At 35.9% G+C, this 18,716-nt stretch overlaps 2 protein-coding genes across 9 annotated transcripts in view; one reads left to right on the top strand and one right to left on the bottom strand.

Annotated features, from left to right (window-relative positions):
- The window catches only part of Orc3 (origin recognition complex subunit 3), a 91,184-nt gene that overhangs the window by 60,084 nt on the left and 12,384 nt on the right, over positions 1-18,716 (top strand). For 5 of the 8 annotated variants that reach the window (XM_040283068.2, XM_040283067.2, XM_040283066.2 and 2 more), the window contains one exon: positions 6,656-8,379. The exons of 2 other annotated variants lie outside the window; for them this stretch is intronic. In XM_040283068.2, the coding sequence (XP_040139002.2) occupies positions 6,656-6,896 (241 nt within the window). In that variant the 3' untranslated portion in view covers positions 6,897-8,379. Of the gene's footprint in view, positions 1-6,655; positions 8,380-10,250; positions 15,397-18,716 lie in introns of those variants that run through there. One more of the 8 variants, XM_078019629.1, reaches the window with a different exon arrangement.
- On the bottom strand, positions 100-18,294 carry Akirin2 (akirin 2). The gene is made up of 5 exons (XM_078019633.1): positions 18,060-18,294; positions 3,739-3,882; positions 1,807-1,956; positions 719-790; positions 100-453 (listed from the first exon to the last, which is right to left on the bottom strand). Exons 1-5 carry the CDS (start codon positions 18,292-18,294, stop codon positions 443-445), a joined length of 612 nt encoding a protein of 203 aa, XP_077875759.1. The 3' UTR covers positions 100-442.

Raw genomic sequence — 18,716 nt, 5'->3', positions numbered from 1 at the left:
GGCTATTTGCTCAATATTGTCCTGGGATTACATTCTAAATTATTAATAACTGGTTACAGTTTGGTTGTAGTGCACAATTAAAATCACACTAACTTCATCTGAAGTGTCATTCTACAGTTTTATTTACACAACCAATGAAGGGCATGTTCTAGAATACCAGCTTTAATCCTTTTCAAACATATTAATATGAGAAGCCAAATTGTAATGATACAGCAAAGTGAGGCCACTGGTATTAATACAGGTAGCAAAGGTCCACATCCAGGTGGTACTGACAGGGAAATTTCCAAAACCAGTTGCTGCTGCCTAAGAGTGGTTGCCACTGACGAAAGCTTGACATAACCTGCATTCACAGGGAATATTGGCATTGTTGCATGTCGAAATTGGGACCTCCTGCAACAACTCAACAAGAAATAAGGCAGCCCACAATTGCAGAAAACTTGATTCATGAAACATCTAGAAAGGGGAGAAAAGGAAAATTAGTGCAAAGAACAGGTCAAAATTTAAATATTTTCATAACAAAATTAAAATACATTAGATATTTGTTCCAGATACTGCCCCTAGATAATTAAGTGAGCCTTACAAAAGTTTTGTGCTTATTCCTTCCAGGCTTTTTCTCTATCATTTTCTGTTAAAAGTGTATTCTTGAATACAAAAATAATTATTTTCTCTTTAATAGATGTTTTTGTTTTCGATTTATAATTCAAAGGCAAGTACTTACAACTAGCAGGCTGTTCTCCATATCGTCGCATTATCTGATCATGTGTAAACTTCACAAATGCATCATACTGTTCTATAAATAAAGGGACATGTCCATCACATGACTTGAAAATGGCCTAATAAAATCAGATAACTCTACAAGTAGAAAATATCTGAAACAATTCAAAGTTAACACTCACATAATAAACTCAGTATAATAGTGTATCAGACAGCATTAAGCTTAGGATATAACCAAAGTTTTATTTTAAGTTGTCTATGAACATCAATTTATTACAGTGAGAGGAAATATGTCAACAAAGCCTAACCAAAAAAAAAACAAAAAACCTGTGTTTTCTAATCAGATATCTCAAGAAAAAAATTATTATGAGCAAATTAATAGCTATAATAAAAATCTGGAGCTTAAAGTTAGAAACATTATGATCAAATTACCATACATTAGATATTTCAAATATTTACATTGATAACAAAGTTATTGGGGGGCTGGGGATGTGGCTCAAGTGGTGGCGCCCTCGCCCAGTATGCGTGCAGCCCAGATTCGATCCTCAGCACCACATACAAAGATGTTGTGTTGGCAAAGAACTAAAAAATAAACATTTAAATTCTCTCTCTCCCTCCCTCTGTCTTTAAAAAAAAAAAAAAAGTTATTGGGGCTGGGGATGAGGCTCAAGCGGTAGCGGGCCGCTGGGTTCGATCCTCAGCACCACATAAAAATAAAAATGTTGTGTCCACCAGAAACTAAAAAAATATTTAAAAATTCTCTTTAAAAAAATATAACAAAGTTATTGTGAAAGATATAAATCCAAAAATCCACAACTAAACAAATAGTAATAGCACAGGATTCGTATGTGAAAAGAAAAATATAAAATCACTAATACTGTTGCTAATCTACAAAACTCTTTCCTGAGGTCACTAAGGTGGTACATAGCTAGAAGGCAGTTGATGTCCTTTATTAAAATGAAATTCCTTGTTCCCAGAAAACATGTGTACCAGTGTACAGAACAGTGTAATTTAACTGATACAATGTACACATGGGAAATAATGCACTGCTTACAATGAGCTTCTGAGGTAACTCTAAAACTCATGTGTTACCTGCAAGTTTTGTGTTCAATATTTCTTCATACTCCTCTCGAACTTTCTCTTCGCGTTCTTTCAACAAACGTTCGCAGATCATCCCAACCTGCCTTAGAGTAAATAAGGGCTGTTCTTTTTTTAATGGTGAGGATGTTGCAGATGAAGTCCCTATATACAATGTGAACAAAAATACCTGATGATTTAGGGCCATGATAGTACGCATCTTCTATCTAAAGAGATTTCATCTAGATATTTTTGATAGTGATATTAAATCCTATTTTAAAATCAGTTTTTAGCATAGGATTTCCCAAGCAGTCTAACAACAGGTTTAAAAGCAATAATAATTCTATCAGCTTCAGACTCTACAAATAGCATGAGGTAATAAAATATAAGGAGAAAATTCTCAGATGAGTGGACAAAGCTTTAAAACATTACAGTGACGGGTGAGTCCCATTATAAAACTTAACTCCATTCTAGCACATATCCTACCATAAAGGGTTTTAGTGAACAGATTACAAACTTTCCAAAAAGAAATAATTTTATATTGAGTTAACAAATAATTACATACTTAAAAAGACATTCAGTAAGTGTCTTACAAGAAATTGGGGATTATTCCACCGTTTTTATACAAGTATCAAACTCTTCTAATTTAGAGGGGATTTTCCATCATTTAAAAAAAAAAGGTTTTTTTTTACTGGCACAATAAATCCTTTATAATTTTTTTAAAAGTACAGCATGATCCCCTTTATAGAAATTTACTCTAGAGAACATTCTGGAATCTAGATATGGCATTATCAGAGAGTGAAATAGTTCATATAAAGAATTTCTTAAGAAATGCATTCCTCTTCAAGAATCACTTAAGGTACTTTGATCTCCCAAAAACATCACTCCCAGCTTAAAAGTATTGACATTTATCTTTTTGAGAACTCAGGTTTACAATGGCCATCTGTTACATCATTGCAAGTACTTTATAAACACACAAGCACACACACATCTGCTGTCAACTGTTTTCATCTTGCTTTGTGTGCCCCCAGTGCCTCCTATTCCTCTCAATTCTCTTGCTCCTTACAACCTGCATGGCTAGGACCAGTTAACTGTATTTATTACACCCATTATCTATTACCAGAGTAAAGTATACCAACTTTAGTTCATAATTACTATCTTACTTTCAAATTCCCCCTTTGTGAAGGCTGCCTGTTAACTGATCATCTAAGAAATAAATTGACAATGAAATGATAATGATCTTGGTCTCTCCTTGATACAGTCTAGGTCCCACCCTCACCTCCTCTTACCCTGGGGATTCACCCACTCGCATCTGGTCCCCAATACTGGGGGGCGGGGAGGTGTTACTACCATATTTAATTTCAACTTTCCTGATCTAATTCTATTTGATTATTTTATGGCTTTGAATGTTCGAAGAGCCACTTTTGATGGCTCCCTTTCAGCCAAAAAGCTTCAGCTTCCCCTATATACTTCAAACAGCCCTTATTTTTTCTGCCTTTAAAAAATAAAGTTTATCTGCAAATAAATAAGTCCCTCTAACAAGATATGTTAAGAATTCACCTTCAGGAATCCATCCCAATAAAACAAATGTATGACAATTATGTATACAGGGTTATTTCTTTAAATCCTGTTAACAGAAATTTGTAATTGACAGTTAAGTAATCAAGGAAAACCATAAAAGGGCAGAGCATCCGCCATGCAAGTTACCTAATAAAGCATAAGCTATACTGTTAAATTTTCTTTAAAATGGAGGCTAGGTGATTGTCTTTGGTTAGTGGGAATCCAGGTTGTGATTACTTATTTTGTACCATATTTTTAAGATATTTTTCATTACACACATGCCTATACACACATTATTAATCTTGGGGGAGAAAGGAGCTTGATTTTGGATTAAACTTTCCCCATAGTGAATAATATTTCTTTTCACGTATTAAAGTTTACTGTTACCTGGTGAAGCTGGTCCACTGAGGAGAAATGCATGTGGCTGTGCATCAGAACTACAACCTGGATCTGTCTGTTGGAAACTAGTTTCTAAATGTCTTCTCTTCTGCATACGTTTATACTCTTGTTTTATGTTGTACAGAATTTGTTCTAAAAGAAAGAGTTAAAATTTGGCAAGATAAAAACTTTGAAGTTAAAGAAAGGTCAGCTTTCTAACAATTATTTAGTAGGTCCAATCTATCCAAATATCCCATTCAGATATTACAGAAAACTGATATTTTTGGAGGTATTCATTTCAGCACATGTTGAGACACTTGCTCAAAAACATCACATATACACATCACCTGGAATTCAGCTATTCAACAGAAATACTTCTTTGAACACTGACTAGCAAAAAAAAATAAGTTTCTGTTCCAAATAATGGTCAGGGAGTACAAAAACATTCTTAGGAGTACCAAACTCAAGCTCATTTATTCATCACATTTAGCACTATTAAATGAAGATATACTGCCAAGCCCATAAATAATTAAAAGAGGGAGGATTCTGTATACTCAACACACACTGGTGAGAAGTAACAGTAGGTGGGTACTAAAATATCATCATATATAAAATAGTTATGGCCATTAATATTAAGCTGGGAAGAACCTACAAATATTCCAGCATTAACAGTAAATAAAACACTCTCAATCTCTGGGGAAAAACATTTGTAGAGTATAACAGGCTCTCCTAATAAATAAGTACTACTATACCACAATGCAGTTATATTTAATCACAGCTATTAAAATAGGTAAAATTTATCCTGTGTGTCTTTAAGTCAGTATGATTTATTTCAGAAAGAGTTCTAATTCAAAATAGTTACCATTTGGCCTCTCCAAAAAGTTCCTAAGGTTTCCACTACCCCCACTGCTCCCAAATTAATAAATTTTCTATGCTTACTAATCCTAATCCAAAACAAGATTAAGCAAAAATGAAACTGCAACAACTTAATAAAAAGTTCATAGTACAGTATAACTTTTAACATTTGATTGTACAGTGAAGCTTTTAAAACATGAAAACTTCCCTAAAGCATTATTTTAACTAGAAAAAAAAAGCTGCAGAAGATAATTTTTTGTAAACAAAATGTTTGTACATGAATTTGTGGTTTAAATACAAAAGCACACATTGGAATGATTTAGCTTCAGTTTGGTTGTGTTGGCTTTAGTATTTAACATTTTTTTAAGGTGTTCACATTTTGTTTAATATGGGTTATGTTACTTTCAGTCTTCCATTTAGGTGAAATAGTTCATAATTTTAAAATGAAGTTAACCAGTGTGAATTAAAATTACTCTCTATTGAATGATAAGTTTACCCAGATATAAATGGGTTTCCTAATATTCATCAGAGGTGTCAATAAAACTAATACAACATACTTTATTAATCAGGGCAAGCATAAATACTTTTTTAAACAACAGAACTCCTTTCAGTAATAATATTCTAAAAGGTTTTAAAGGTGATATTTTGATCTCTGATGATGACAAGCAGCAAGTTTCACTCACTTATCACTTTCTGTTCAAAGCTAGTGCTAACAACCTGATCAAATGTATCATTCAGTGCATCTTAAATTTTATTCACAACCAAAGACTTAAGGAGCTACTAGCTCAGAATAACTTGACTTTAACATCGACCTTTTGTGTGACACATACATATGTATATATTCACTGATTATTACACAGCCATTCTCAGATTACTTCAGCCCTCCTTTGCTGCTGGCTTCACACCCAAATCAATGAAAGCACAACTAAAATATATGGAAAGAATGTCTGCAACAAACCCAAGATTACAATACAGTAAATTTTTTTGAAATTTAGCTTTGTAAACCTCCACATCACCTGATACTTAACTGACATCACTAACAAGAATTTTAAGGTATAATTTACAAATGACAGAATTCACCAATTTAAATGTATGATTGAGTTCAGACAAAGTACATACAGTCTTGGAACCATCACGACCTTCATCACTCCAAAAGTTTTCTCAGGCTCCTCCTTTGCAGTTAATCTCACACCCTCCCCAACCCCCCCCACACACACACACACAACCACCATTTGCCAACACTCAACTTGTTATTACAGCTGGCCCTCTGTATCCATGGCTTCTGTATCTGTAGATTTAAACAACTAGAGAGCAAAGTATTTTTAAAAAATAAAGCTGTACAGGTAGTACATTTTCCTTGTCATTATTCTCTAAAAAAACATAACCGGCGGCTGGGGATGTGGCTCAAGTGGTAGCGCACTCGCCTAGCATGCGTGCAGCCCGGGTTCGATCCTCAGCACCACATACAAACAAAGACGTTGCGCCCGCTGAAAACTAAAAAATAAATATTAAAAAATTCTCTTTAAAAAAATAAAAATAAATAAAATAAAAATAAAAAACATAACCTAACAACTATTTACATAGATTTTACATTGTATTAAGTTCATATGTTTGAGATTCATTTATGTTGAATGAATCAGTAATTTCTTTTTATTTTGTGGTGTATACACGTATGTACTAATTTATCCCATTAAAGGACATTTGGATTCTTTTCAATTTAGGGCTATTATGAATATTCATGTACCAGTCTTAGGGTGAACATATTTTAATTTTTCTTAGGTAAATACCTAGGAATGGGGTTGACTTCATAAGCAAATGGTTTTAGTTTGTAAGAAACTACCAAAATGTTGGGGGCTGGGGATGTGGCTCAAGGGTAGCGGGCTCGCCTGGCATGTGTGCGGCCTGGGTTCGATCCTCAGCACCACATACAAAGATGTTGTGTCCACTGAAAACTAAAAAATAAATATTAAAAAAATCTCTCTCTCTCTCCCTCTCTTTAAAAAAAAAAAAAAACTATGTTTTCCAGAGTGATTTTACCACTTTGCATTCCTACCACCTTAACTGTATTAAGAGTTCCAGCTGCTCTACATCCTTGCCAACACTTGATACTGTCAGTTAAAGAGCTGAAGAACTTTGAATGCTACTGCCTGCCTGTACTGCTTTTCACATCTAATATGATGCAACTATGTCATCTAAGCCACACTGTGCCCTCAAATGTTCTAATACTGGTAACGTGTTCTACAGTGTTATGCAGAAAAATTGTCCATTTTAACTTGGCCAAGATCTCAGTAGCACAAGTCACAAATAGCTAACTACAAGCCTCAAGCTCACAGTTCAAGGGTTTAAACTGTTTTAACTGTTTTAAAGATGATTAACTCAAGAAATGTTCCCAGATTCAGTATTTTACAACTCATATTGATAGGCCAAACCTAGATATTTGACATAAGGTGCTACTAGACCAGCTTGATGAATGCCTTCCATACTTGTCTACTTAAGCTATTTAGATCCATCACTCCAAAAGTTCTCTCAAGCCATCTCTTATCAAACTAGCAAGTTTATGCACATTTACACACTCTAAGTATTATATTCTAAGAATATGCAACATTTGACACTGTGTTGCCAACACACAGTCCATTTAAAAAAAAAGGCAAAGCTTCATTTGCATTATCAGCTGCTAAAATCTCAAAAACCTTACTCTTTTATCATAAACTATTAAGTAAAAGAGCAGCAAATTCTGACTCTGGGATTTTCATCCATCAATCTAGTAAATGCTGCTAAGATTGCTAATAAAAGTCCCCTCCTTAATAGGTAAGTCATATCAATGAGTCAGCACTTATTCCTTTGCAATATATATATATATATATTTTAATTTAGGTGAATGGAGGTGGGGCCTCAGGTGGGCACAGTGACACAAATCTATAGTCTTGGCAGCTGAAGCAGGAGTTCAAAAGCCAGCCTCAGCAACAGCAAGGCACCAATCAACTCAGTGAGACCTGTGACTAAATATAAAGTACAAAACAGGGCTGGGGATGTGGCTCAGTGGTTGTGTGCCTCCGAGTTCAACCCCTGGTACACTCTCACCCCCCAAAAGCCTCTTTTTAGTTTCCACTGATGCCTTAAAATCCCTGGATATAATGAATAAGATTTTTTTTTAAGTTTTTTTTTTTTTTGAGAGAGAGAGGAGTGAGAGGGGAGAGAGAGAATTTTTAATATTTATTTTTTAGTTCTCGGTGAACACAACATCTTTGTTGGTATGTGGTGCTGAGGATCGAACCCGGGCCGCACGCATGCCAGGCGAGCGAGCTACCGCTTTTGAGCGAAATCCCCAGCCCCAATGAATAAGATTTGACAATCAAACATGAGAAAGTAGTTATGGGATTTAAAAAAAAAAATTGAACAGCTGAATTGATGAGATTAAGAAAAACAGTATCAAGATGGGACTGGTTCAAGGCAAGGAGCTTGGATAGAGAAACAACTAAAAATGTTTAAAGGAGTACCACAAATTGGGGAAGAGAGAAGTGACAAATACCTTTCTAGGATCCATGAATTTAAAAAAAACAAAAGTATGTGAAATTCAATTGTACTCCAGACCCATAAAGCTTTAATTTCCGACTGAAATTACTAGCTCAAACATTAATGTTTCATGAGCAGTTTGAAGTTTATATGTATGAGATAACCTTTTATATCACTTTGATTGGCATTTATTTCTCTAGGAAGTATCTTTGGGGTAAAAATGGGTATCTAGGCCCCTCCTCAAAAACAAGACATTAAAAAAAAAAAAACTAAAAAAAAAAAGGTCCTGAAAGTTTGTCATTTCTAAACAGGGATACAAATAAGAAATCTGTACACAATTAAGTTCAGAAAATCTACAGTAGCCATAAAGACCAAAAACTAAGAAATTGTTTCAAATACAGTAATAGAACAACTCTGTAGTTTTGAAATGCATATCATACATTGTCGTGTCCACTTTGTAAATTAAAACATATACAAATGGAGGTTACTATGGAGATACACCTTCAAAAACCAGCTATTTTCCCAGGAACATCTGTTTAGAAACTAAAGCAATTCTTATATTCTTGGATCTGGAACCAAATTCTAACATCACATAGTCAATGTACAGCTAAAATTTTAACCGCTATCTAAATTAGCATGAATCTTACTACTTACAGGTATCTTCTCAAATAGCTTGCAAGCTAAGAAATTTTAAGTCCGTGAACAGGGAAAAGAAAGGAAATTGAACCATCCAAAATTCAAAACCCAAAGTGTGCATGCTACAGAAAACATTTGGTTCCATTTGGTTCAGAAGCAAGAGGTCGAGCTCTTACCCTACCTACTACCCCACCTGAGGCATGAAGGCAAAGAAACTTAGATTTATCTATAGGATTCTGACAAGTCCAATCACTTATGTCAAATAAATTATCACTGGCTATTTAGTATCAATGAAATAATATACCGTGACCTTGTAGTGATTATAATTTTTCTTCCTACTGTAAGAAAATGAACACCTTGTAAAGTAAAATATATAATGTAAATTTAGAACCTCAGCCAGTCTGAAAAGACTGAGAGAACAAATTCTTTGAGACTCTAGAGCAGCACAATCAAGCTGAAGTACAAACCCACTTCCTACCATGACTTGCTAGGGCACTACCCAGCCTGCCCTGACACCCACCAAAATTGAGTATACCTGGAAACCAGAATTCATAGATGGGTGACTTGCAGACCAAATCAAACCCTGTTTAACTTGAATACTTAAAAAAAAAAAAAAAAAAAAACAGGTGTGAACTTACGGCCATATTGGGTAATCTTAAAATGTAGATTCTGATGGGCAGAGCTGCTGGTCCATAGCAAGACTGGAATTTGCTAATACCCACCTAGTTTCCATCACTGATTTATTTTACTTGTCTGGAACTATGTATAGGTACTTTAGTGTCTAGTCTTTGTTTAAAGTAACTCTTTTAATGTGACTTAAAAAAAAAAAAGTAGTTCTTACTAGTGAATGCAGAGCGGAAGGAAAGCATTGACAGCTGGAATAATTACAAAAATACCTAAGCCAATGAGCTAAATTCATTTTATCACCCTCACCTGAATGGTTTTGTAAGTTCTAAGTCAGACATACCTAGGAAAATCTGCAAATTAACTTAAATTGAATAGACCTACTGAGATTTACTACGACACTATATATTCTGCTTCTGTCATCTCTCCTAACATACTTTCTTTCTAAAATTCAATCACTATATTTGGTGATGAACAGACGTGTTTACTTTTCTATTATAACTTGTGTTGGAATTGATTGGAATCCCACTGGCATCTTTTGTTTATCCCATGTACTTTATAAATTACTTGTAAGGTTTTAAAAGTCAACAGATTTGTGGGCTGGGGATGTGGCTTAGTCGTTGAGTGCTTAACTACCATGTATAAGGCCAGGGTCTGATCCCTAGTATTGCCAAAAGTCAACAGATTTTACAAAAATTCTGATTTCGGGTGGGAGGTGGGGGGCTACTGGGAAAATCTGACAATAAAAGGTCCAAATTCCCCATGGCTAGAACTAAAAAGAAATGCTCTGAACTAAAGGTATAAATTATTGTGCATCATGTGTGTCAAGGGAGCTATTAAGATAGGCATGGAACTGAACCTGAAACTAAAGAACTCCTAAATTTAATGGCCAGATGAAGACAGAAAAGAGCAGCCAGAGAGGTGGAAGAAAACAATGTGATCACAGAAGAAAAAAAAAGGAGCATGTCAACAGGGTGAATACTATTAAAAAAAAAAGGTCAAACAAGAGAACTAAATGCCATGGATTTCACTGGTGACTTGACAAGAGCTGTCTGAAGCACAAATACATTAGGAGTTGATTACCAAAGAAATAGAAGCAGGCGAACTTGAAAGCTCTTTTAATTTGGTTTTAAATTGGAGGAATTTGGAAGACAGCAGGAGGAAGATGATGTTTTACTTATTTTCCAAGCAAAGATCCAGTTGAGAAAAAATAATAATAAAGAGGATAAAGTTCCTTTGGAGAGGGGGGGAATCCTTCCCTTAATGTGTAAAGGGCTTTCATCATTTCTTTTAACCTTCAATGATACTAAAATAAAAATAGGATAGGCACAAATGTCAGAGTATAGGTATTGGGAAACTTAAAAATTTGATGGCCTCTATTAAGGACAAGGTTATTTAGCTGAAATGTGGCATTGTGGGACAATGTTAAAAGTTCCATTTGAGGTTGCTCTATTTTGACTATTTCCTCACTCAATGAGGCAGGTGTGTATATTTTTTTTTCTTTTATTTTTTAGTTGTAGATGAACACAATACCTTTATTTTATTTCTTTTTATGTGGTGCCAGGGATCGAACCCAGTACCTCATGCAAGCTAGGCAAGCGCTCTACCACTGAGCCACGACCCCAGGCCCCAGGTGTGTGTATTTTTATGAGAAAAATGAGGCTCTGCTTCAATATCTTGTTTCTAAAAAGTTAGTGTCGATAAGGTTCTGACTTCAGGACACAAGCTGTTAATATCTATTGCTCTCTAGTACTGTAAAACTACAGTATAATACTGTAATACTACAGTATTCCATAAGCACCTAAAATTACAATATATTACAATGAGGAAACTGATTTTTAAAAAGCAGATATGTCAGAACAGAGGGGTAACAACTATGTAGTAATTCTTTCACACCCTGAAACTTCAAAGAGTTTGCTTATCAAGAAGGTAGTAAACATAATAGAGCATAATTTCCATCTAGAGCCCTGAAACAATGATCACTGGCTATAGCAAAACAGGTAAGAAATCTTCATTTTACATCCAGAAATTTTAATTTATATTAAGGGATGGCTAAAGTGGCTCTACACTATCTTCTCTTATGACAGGTATTTAGCTCCTATGAGAATGTCTTATTGTTTTAAATGTTAAGAATTATTCTAAATGAGGTCAGCATTGCCACACATGTACAAGGCGTTATAATGCCAGCCTCTGATAATGTACTATTATCTACCTTGGGCCACTGGAGGCTGTTACAATGAGCACCAGATTCCCCAATCCTGGCATAGCAACTAAAATCTCCCATACTTTTAAACCAATTTTAACACTGAGAAAAGTACTTTAAGAGGTAGAGAAGGAAAAGAAAGGTGGGGAGAGGGGACTTCATGAAAATCAAAAGGAAACCAGTATAGGATAGGGACCATGGAGAGGGAGTAGGAAAGGGGAAATACTCAGGAATAATACTGGCCAAATTATATTGTTATATTTGCACACGTACTAACAACAGATCCCACCATTATGTACCACCATAATGCACCAATTTTTTTAAAAAATCATAAAAAAGTTCTTCCAGAAAATTATATCTTAGCATTAAGAACAAGACAATCCCCTATTAACAATTAAAAAGCAATTTCAGGAACAGTAATGTTTGATAAACAGACTTTCTTCAAATCCCACTTCATATTCTATTCTTCAGTTGCTAAGTCAGTTTAATAACACTGTCTTATTTTAAACTAACTCTTCTAAGTCCCTTTCTCCCCTTCCGTTTGACTTTTTTGGGAGGGAGTGATGTAAGAATAAACCTTAACAAAAATGAAAATGAATGCCAAGGTCAGAATATAAACAAGCTTTAACACCTTAAAAAAAAAAAATCTGTTACTTTTTATTCAAGCTTAGCCAGCCTATGGATGGAATTCATCAATAATGGCCAATTTATCAGCCCCAAGAGACACAGTTCTTTGATTACCCAGCACAGAATTTAGACCACAAAAGGGATTCTGATGAACTTGAAAAAGTGACTTATTAGAGGAGAAATTTAGATTTTTAAATACACTGGGGAAAAAATGAAGTACATGAGACCTAGGAATATAATTAAATCAAATCCCAAATTCTAATGAAAAGAATTTTGATAAAATCACAATGTTCCAAAGCACTAGTGTATCAGTATGATTTGCCCATGACATCTCAGATAAAAAACTGACTTACTCAACTTTTAAAGGAAAAGATAGAAGTAAGCTATACTACAAAATTAGAAGTATATTTATTCTATGCTGCTTTTCTAGGGCTAGAAGGTCAAATACCACAACCACTACCACACTCTTAAAAATTCTATCTTCCCAAGATTACAAAGTCTATTTTACTGTAAAAATCTGACAACAATCCTAAAATAAATATCAAAATTAACAAAGAAACATACATTAGAATTTTAAATTATCTCAAGGATTCCCTGTTTAATGTAGTTGCAATACCATTTCATCTTTTTCAATTCTTTTAGAAATAAAATATCTTAGAACTTCATTACAAAATGTTTTCTCCTCAAAATTCTGTAGTTTTGAAAATGTTTCTTTAAATGAGCAAATCTATGATAATGGTAAAATTTTTGTAAACTATTTATAATATTGGAATGCAGTCTTATGTTTACCATCTAGAAAAAATACTGACAAGTATATTTCAAGTGCTTAAAAAAAAAAGTTCTAAAAAGAAAAAAGTGATACAGAACTAATGCGCAAAACTGAATCCCCCCTCCCCAAACTTTAGCACCTCAAAGAGCCTTAGGAAATGCCAAGGTCTGAATAACTCAAAAAATTCAACATTTTGAAGTTTTATTTGTGATAAACATTATGACAGATAAGAATAACTCTGAGGCCATTTTTACACTATTTATAATTAGTTATATCTACAAATGCCAGGCTGGTACATACAGATTTAAATAAGTGTTTCCCATTCATACTTTTTAAAAAGTAGGTTATCTTCTCAAAGCAAGAAATTCACATATGCACAGAGAACATTCTGTGAGTCATCTATATTAGGCACAATGTTAATGGTAAGGGCTCCAAGAATCACAAATTGCTAATTACCAAATTCAGTTATAAGGGACTTTAAATACCCACCCTCAGTGCCATTACTATTTTCATGAACCAACTATCCAAAAGGTGCAAACTCAACTCATGCTATTACTCTGCATTCTTGTAGGAGAAAATTTCTCTTTTAGATAGCAAAAATACTTAAAACTGGACACTTCCCCTTAATCTATTTTCAGTCTTTCAAAACTAAAGTGTTTGTATCCCTACATCTCAACACTTAGTAGGAAAGACGTATATGAGTAATATTCAGTATATTTAGCCTATTTTTCCTATAAAGCCATTCAATAACAAGAAGTTATTCTCCTTTACATCTCAGATTATGTTTCTGTAGTTCTGAGCTGATAGCATCCATACCTAAAGAGGGAGCTAACCTCTGAACTAGTTGTATGTAGCTTACGTCTTTTTGTGCTCAAGTTTGGCTTCATTTTTCTACCTTCCATCTCCCCCCCCAAAATGAATATAACTATACTGCTTAATGGTCATAAAGGATTCTTTTTTTCTTCTACTTTGCAGTATTGAGGATAAAAACCATGTCATTGTTTTCATGCATGCTAGCTTGCTGTACTGCTGCACTACAGCCCAATTCCAACTTGGATTCTTAAAGGCATAATTTATAGAACTATGAAATAACTGCAGTTACATATATAGTCATAAATAAAATATTAGGTTTAAAAATCCATAATACAAAGATCATTAAAAACACTTATTTGTCAAATCCACTAAGAAATTATAAGTTAACTGCTGTCTAAATAACCACAAAATATTAAAAAAAAAAAAAAAACACTTCTGGCTCAAATAAATGACATCTGAAGTGAGATGTTGCCTCCTCCAACAGACATCTCATTTGTTTGCCTAGAACCATTTATATTTTATTTAAACCAGCTGGTGTCTCTGTTTGCAGGCAAGCAATCAATGTCTAGTGAACAATCTACGTTCCTGTAAACTCTTCCCCATTCACAAGCTGTAGTTTCCATTTTTAATGGCAAGTTTCCAGCAAATACAATGAGTTCTCACAAAGGAATTTAACTCTTCATCCATCTCAATTCCTAAGACAAACTAGAGCAATGGTACCAAGCCATAAACAATGTGTATTAATGTGCCTAACAAACTGAGAAAGAAGTTGACACATCTACAGAAGGCTCTCTTCACCAGACCATTAATTCACTGCACAATTATGAAAACAATGTTTTCAATGTTGGATTTGACTGACAGTCTCTTGTAATGTTGCATAATATTTTGGTTTTATGAAAATAACTTCTTGAGAATGTCATGACAATCTTGGCTAAATGATAATAATATAGATGTTTCAAAAACCAAAAGGACAGAACACTTTGAATTTCTTTTCAACTAACTTGTCTAATTCTAAATTTATTTAAATTACACTGAACTCAACAGAAGTGAAAGTTTTGGGAGGCATTCACTTCTGCAACCATATTTAATGCTTCTCTCCCCCTACTCTTCTTCACTCATCATCCTCTTTTTCCTTTACACACTCGGGAGTATTATAAGCCTCACTGCTAACACCCTAAACCAGAGTACACAAACTTTTCCTGTAAAGGATCAGTCAACAAATTCAAAGCTCTAGGGCAAAATAATATGTCACTACTCTATCCTGCCATTATCATCTGCAATGAACAGAACTTCATAAAATAACGAGCATAGCTGTGTCTAATAAAATTTTTATTTATAGACACTATTTGATTTTTATCACTTTCTGCATCACAAAATAATTTTCCAACTATTTAAAAAATATTAAAAATGTTCTTAGTTCCCAAGCTAATACAAAAGCAAAGCCAGTTTGTTGATCCTGTCCTAGACTGTACTTCTGAATTAGTAAACTCAGGTGTCCCCAAAAACAGGTTTGAGACATGCTGTAAGGGGCTCCTAAAAAACCCCCACAGTGTTAATTAAGATAATAAAAGCTCTAAGTCTTGAGGATAAGAAAGCAAGCTTGACTTCCTTCAGCTCGACTATTCTTTTTTCCCAGTTATTAAATTTCAACAGTTTGAAAAATATTCACTTAAAAACAGTCATTAAGTCAAACTTGGAATCACCTTCCTGGAATGACTAAAATAATAACTAGAATAATAACTAGGGTTTAAAGCAGATGTCCCAGTTCCTGAAACTACTAATAACCCATATCATAACTTAAGCTTCACCATGAGAAATAACTGGTATGGAAGTATCCATAGGAGAACGATGATAAACTGTATACTATATATGTGTTCTCTAGTTCTAAATTTAGTTAAATTACACTGAACTCAACTGAAGTGAAAAGAAAAAAATTCTAGCAATCTGTCAATCTGAATTTAGTAAGCCTTGTCTACTTCCAATCCTAGTTCTACTTATTTCAGCTAAAGATGGGCATTCACTCATATCAAGTTTTTTTTTTTTTTTTTTAGGAATCACCACTGTTAAAATAAAAATCTAAAAGTTGGGTGCTTGGAAAAAAATTATTTTCAAGTTTGGAAACAGGAAAACTGGGAAAGCTCTGGGACACCTGAATAATACTACAGTTCCCATTATGACATTATTACAAAATAAGACAGAAGCATACCCCAAACTGGTCATAAAAGACACCTTTTTTCAGTGTCGTAAATTACAGTAAAAAATTAACATTTAGCAAATCAGAACTTCAGCAAATTTAACTTTTTCTCCAGTCAACATTTTAAGTTAATATTCAAATTAGCTGAAATAGCTAAATAATTTTTAGCAAACTCAATAAAAATCAATTAGGATGTGATTTTAGGCTCCAGGGTATGAATAAACTTCCAACATTGATGTCAAAAAACACCTTGAAAATTAAAATATAAGAACATTTCAGAAATTGAATGTGAATTTCAATCAGCTGGCTTTAACAATAGCAATTATTCTGATTTTTACTATTGCAGCTCACTCATTTGAAATTTGAGATAATGAGGAGCCCAATGTATTAATCAATGCTACAAATATATCACTGAAATGACTAATTTCCAAAAGGATCACAATTCTAAGTTCCCATTAAAGTGAGGGAACATGTTATATAGCTCCCTGGTGTTTATACTCTGGACTAAACAGCATTTAGTTATTTTTTAACTCACAAACCTAAGACTATTAATCCACTACCTCCAGTTAAATTTACTGCTGGTTTATTCCAGCTACTTTGAAACGCATTATTAGTAGTTAAGTATAGAAACCATGATGTTTCAATTTTCAAGATATTTCACTAAAGACAATCAAAATGTCAACAAGGAACTCATTCTTGTCAAATGGTGGTTCTCTTGTTTTTAAGTAATGCCTAACAATGCCTATGTGAATGCCTTCACATAAAAAACAGTTTAGGTATCCTCATTAAATAAAATTCTGTGAATTCCTTTTAAAACTGGCTACAACTCTTTAGAGCATAAAGTCAGATCAAATATTTAATTGCAAAAATAGTAATCTAGGTATTGGAGGTTTCTCCATGGATTTGGGAAAGGGTATCTTAAAAAGTGACATTAAGAAAACCCACTTAGTAGAGTCAATTCCAAATACAAGTTGCAAAATATAGAGATAATATAATTTCCATCTTTTTTTAAAAGCTAATGATAACAAGACATTTAAAATCAAGCCAAGAAAAGGCTTTGTCTAAGGGTGATATTACCACCGGCTCACACACAAAACCTTTGAATGCTACACACAAAGGAAACGGATTTACACTTCAAGTCCACAAAAGCCTATCCTAGGACTGTGCCAGGGGCACACAAGAATTCAAAGTACAAAAAAAAAAAACCTGGTCATACACTTGCTGTAAAAAGCAGCCAAAGGCATTCCTCATAGTCACTTTCAGGAAATGTTTCAAGATGAAAAGCAAATAAATCTGGAGTCCCTGGAATCTTAGGTTTTTATTTTCATTTTTAAGGCTAAGTTATTTTCTAAACATACTTTTTGAGTAGAAATTAAGGCATTTCTAAGGAAAAGCAACTACTCAGCCCCAATTTTCAATACAATTTGTATTTCACTAAAAGTTCAAGATTTCCCAAGGTCTAGACCCAGTGTGATCACATTACAGTACTCGGGAAGAGCATTTTCTTTGTTGTTGACCCTGCTAGGGAAACAGGTCTTGACTCAGCCAAAGTGGCGTTCTTGTGGGTGATTAATGACAGGCCTAGATCTCGCCCCAGTGACATCCATCCCCACCCCCCACCCCCTCTATACTAAAATCAGCCATGTCTGAACTGGAGGAGGGGCTGCCGTCTCGCCTCAAACCACCCAGTCCCAGAGTTAATAGCTGCAACCAATTGATTCAGGCCAACAGACATCGAGATTCGGGTGAAATGTGACCTTTCTCTCGCCTGATTTATGAGTAATATCGACCTCTCTGATCGTTTCCGCTGGGTAGCTACTTACTACGGAAACACTCAATTCCAGTGATTCCGCCCAAAGAAAAGGATCTTCCTCTTCTCCACAATACCGGCACGACACGGCCCCTACCCACTCAACCTCCCGACTACCCTCCCTTAACATCAGGCCGTGTCTATTGTGCCTCCATACCTCTGGGGGCTAATTAAAAGAAATGTGGTCGCCCGACTTAGTTAACGAGGGCCACAGTCCAGCACCCACCCCACCCGCTTCATCATGCGCCCCCAAGCCCACCCTGGCAGCCACCCGGCCCAGTCCCACCTGTGGTGAGGCGGGAGGAGACATCGCCGAAGGGGGACGGCTCCATTCGGAGATACTTCTGCGGCGAGGCGGCCGCAGCCGAGAAGGAGGCGGCGGTGGCTGCAGCCGCCGACGACGGGGAAGCAGCGGCCGAGGTGGGCGCCGACAATGGCGTACATCGCCTCCGCTTCGGGGAAGCCGGGCTCAGCAGCGGGTCGAAATCCAGAGTCCTTTTCAAAGTGGCTCCGCACGCCATGGCCGGAGGCAGCTGAGGCGCCCGGCTCGGGTGGGGTCGGGGAGGGGGAGGGCGAGGGAAGGGGGGGAAGACCCGGGACTCTAAGAGAGCCTAGCCGACGGGATCGGGAGGAGCCAGGTGGGTGTTGGAGCGCCGGCCGAGTAAAGAGGTGCCGCCGCCGCCGCTGCCTCCGCGGCAGGGGCAGTGGCCAGGGCCGGTCCGGGCGAGAACGCGAGGGGCGGTGGCGGCACGCACGCCAGCCGCGTCAGGGGGGCTCTTCCGCCTCCTCAGGCACCGCTCCCCGGGAAGAGGCTCCGGCTGCCCCAGCCGTCCGTTCGAGCTTTGCGCCGCGCCAGAGGCGCTCCTGCGCCGAGACCGGCTCCCTTCAGAAGTAGATACCAGCCCAGAGGGGTGTGAGGCTGGAACGCGGTTTCCAATAGACC

Source organism: Ictidomys tridecemlineatus, chromosome 8 (genome assembly GCF_052094955.1).
Source record: "Ictidomys tridecemlineatus isolate mIctTri1 chromosome 8, mIctTri1.hap1, whole genome shotgun sequence".
In the NCBI taxonomy this organism is placed as follows: domain Eukaryota; kingdom Metazoa; phylum Chordata; class Mammalia; order Rodentia; family Sciuridae; genus Ictidomys; species Ictidomys tridecemlineatus.
The sequence above is the reverse complement of the archived record's forward strand: the minus strand, read 5'-3'. Positions and strand labels throughout refer to the sequence as shown.

What these genes read in the sequence shown, in the direction of transcription:
- Akirin2 (XM_078019633.1), bottom strand. Translation starts at nt 18,294, where the DNA reads ATGGCGTGCGGAGCCACTTTGAAAAGGACTCTGGATTTCGACCCGCTG. An exon ending in CTCCTCCCGCCTCACCACAG is followed by an intron (nt 3,883 to 18,059) that starts GTGGGACTGGGC and finishes TCTTTCTTTTAG; the next exon opens with AACAAATTCTGTACAACATA. An exon ending in CAGTGGACCAGCTTCACCAG is followed by an intron (nt 1,957 to 3,738) that starts GTAACAGTAAAC and finishes CATTGTATATAG; the next exon opens with GGACTTCATCTGCAACATCC.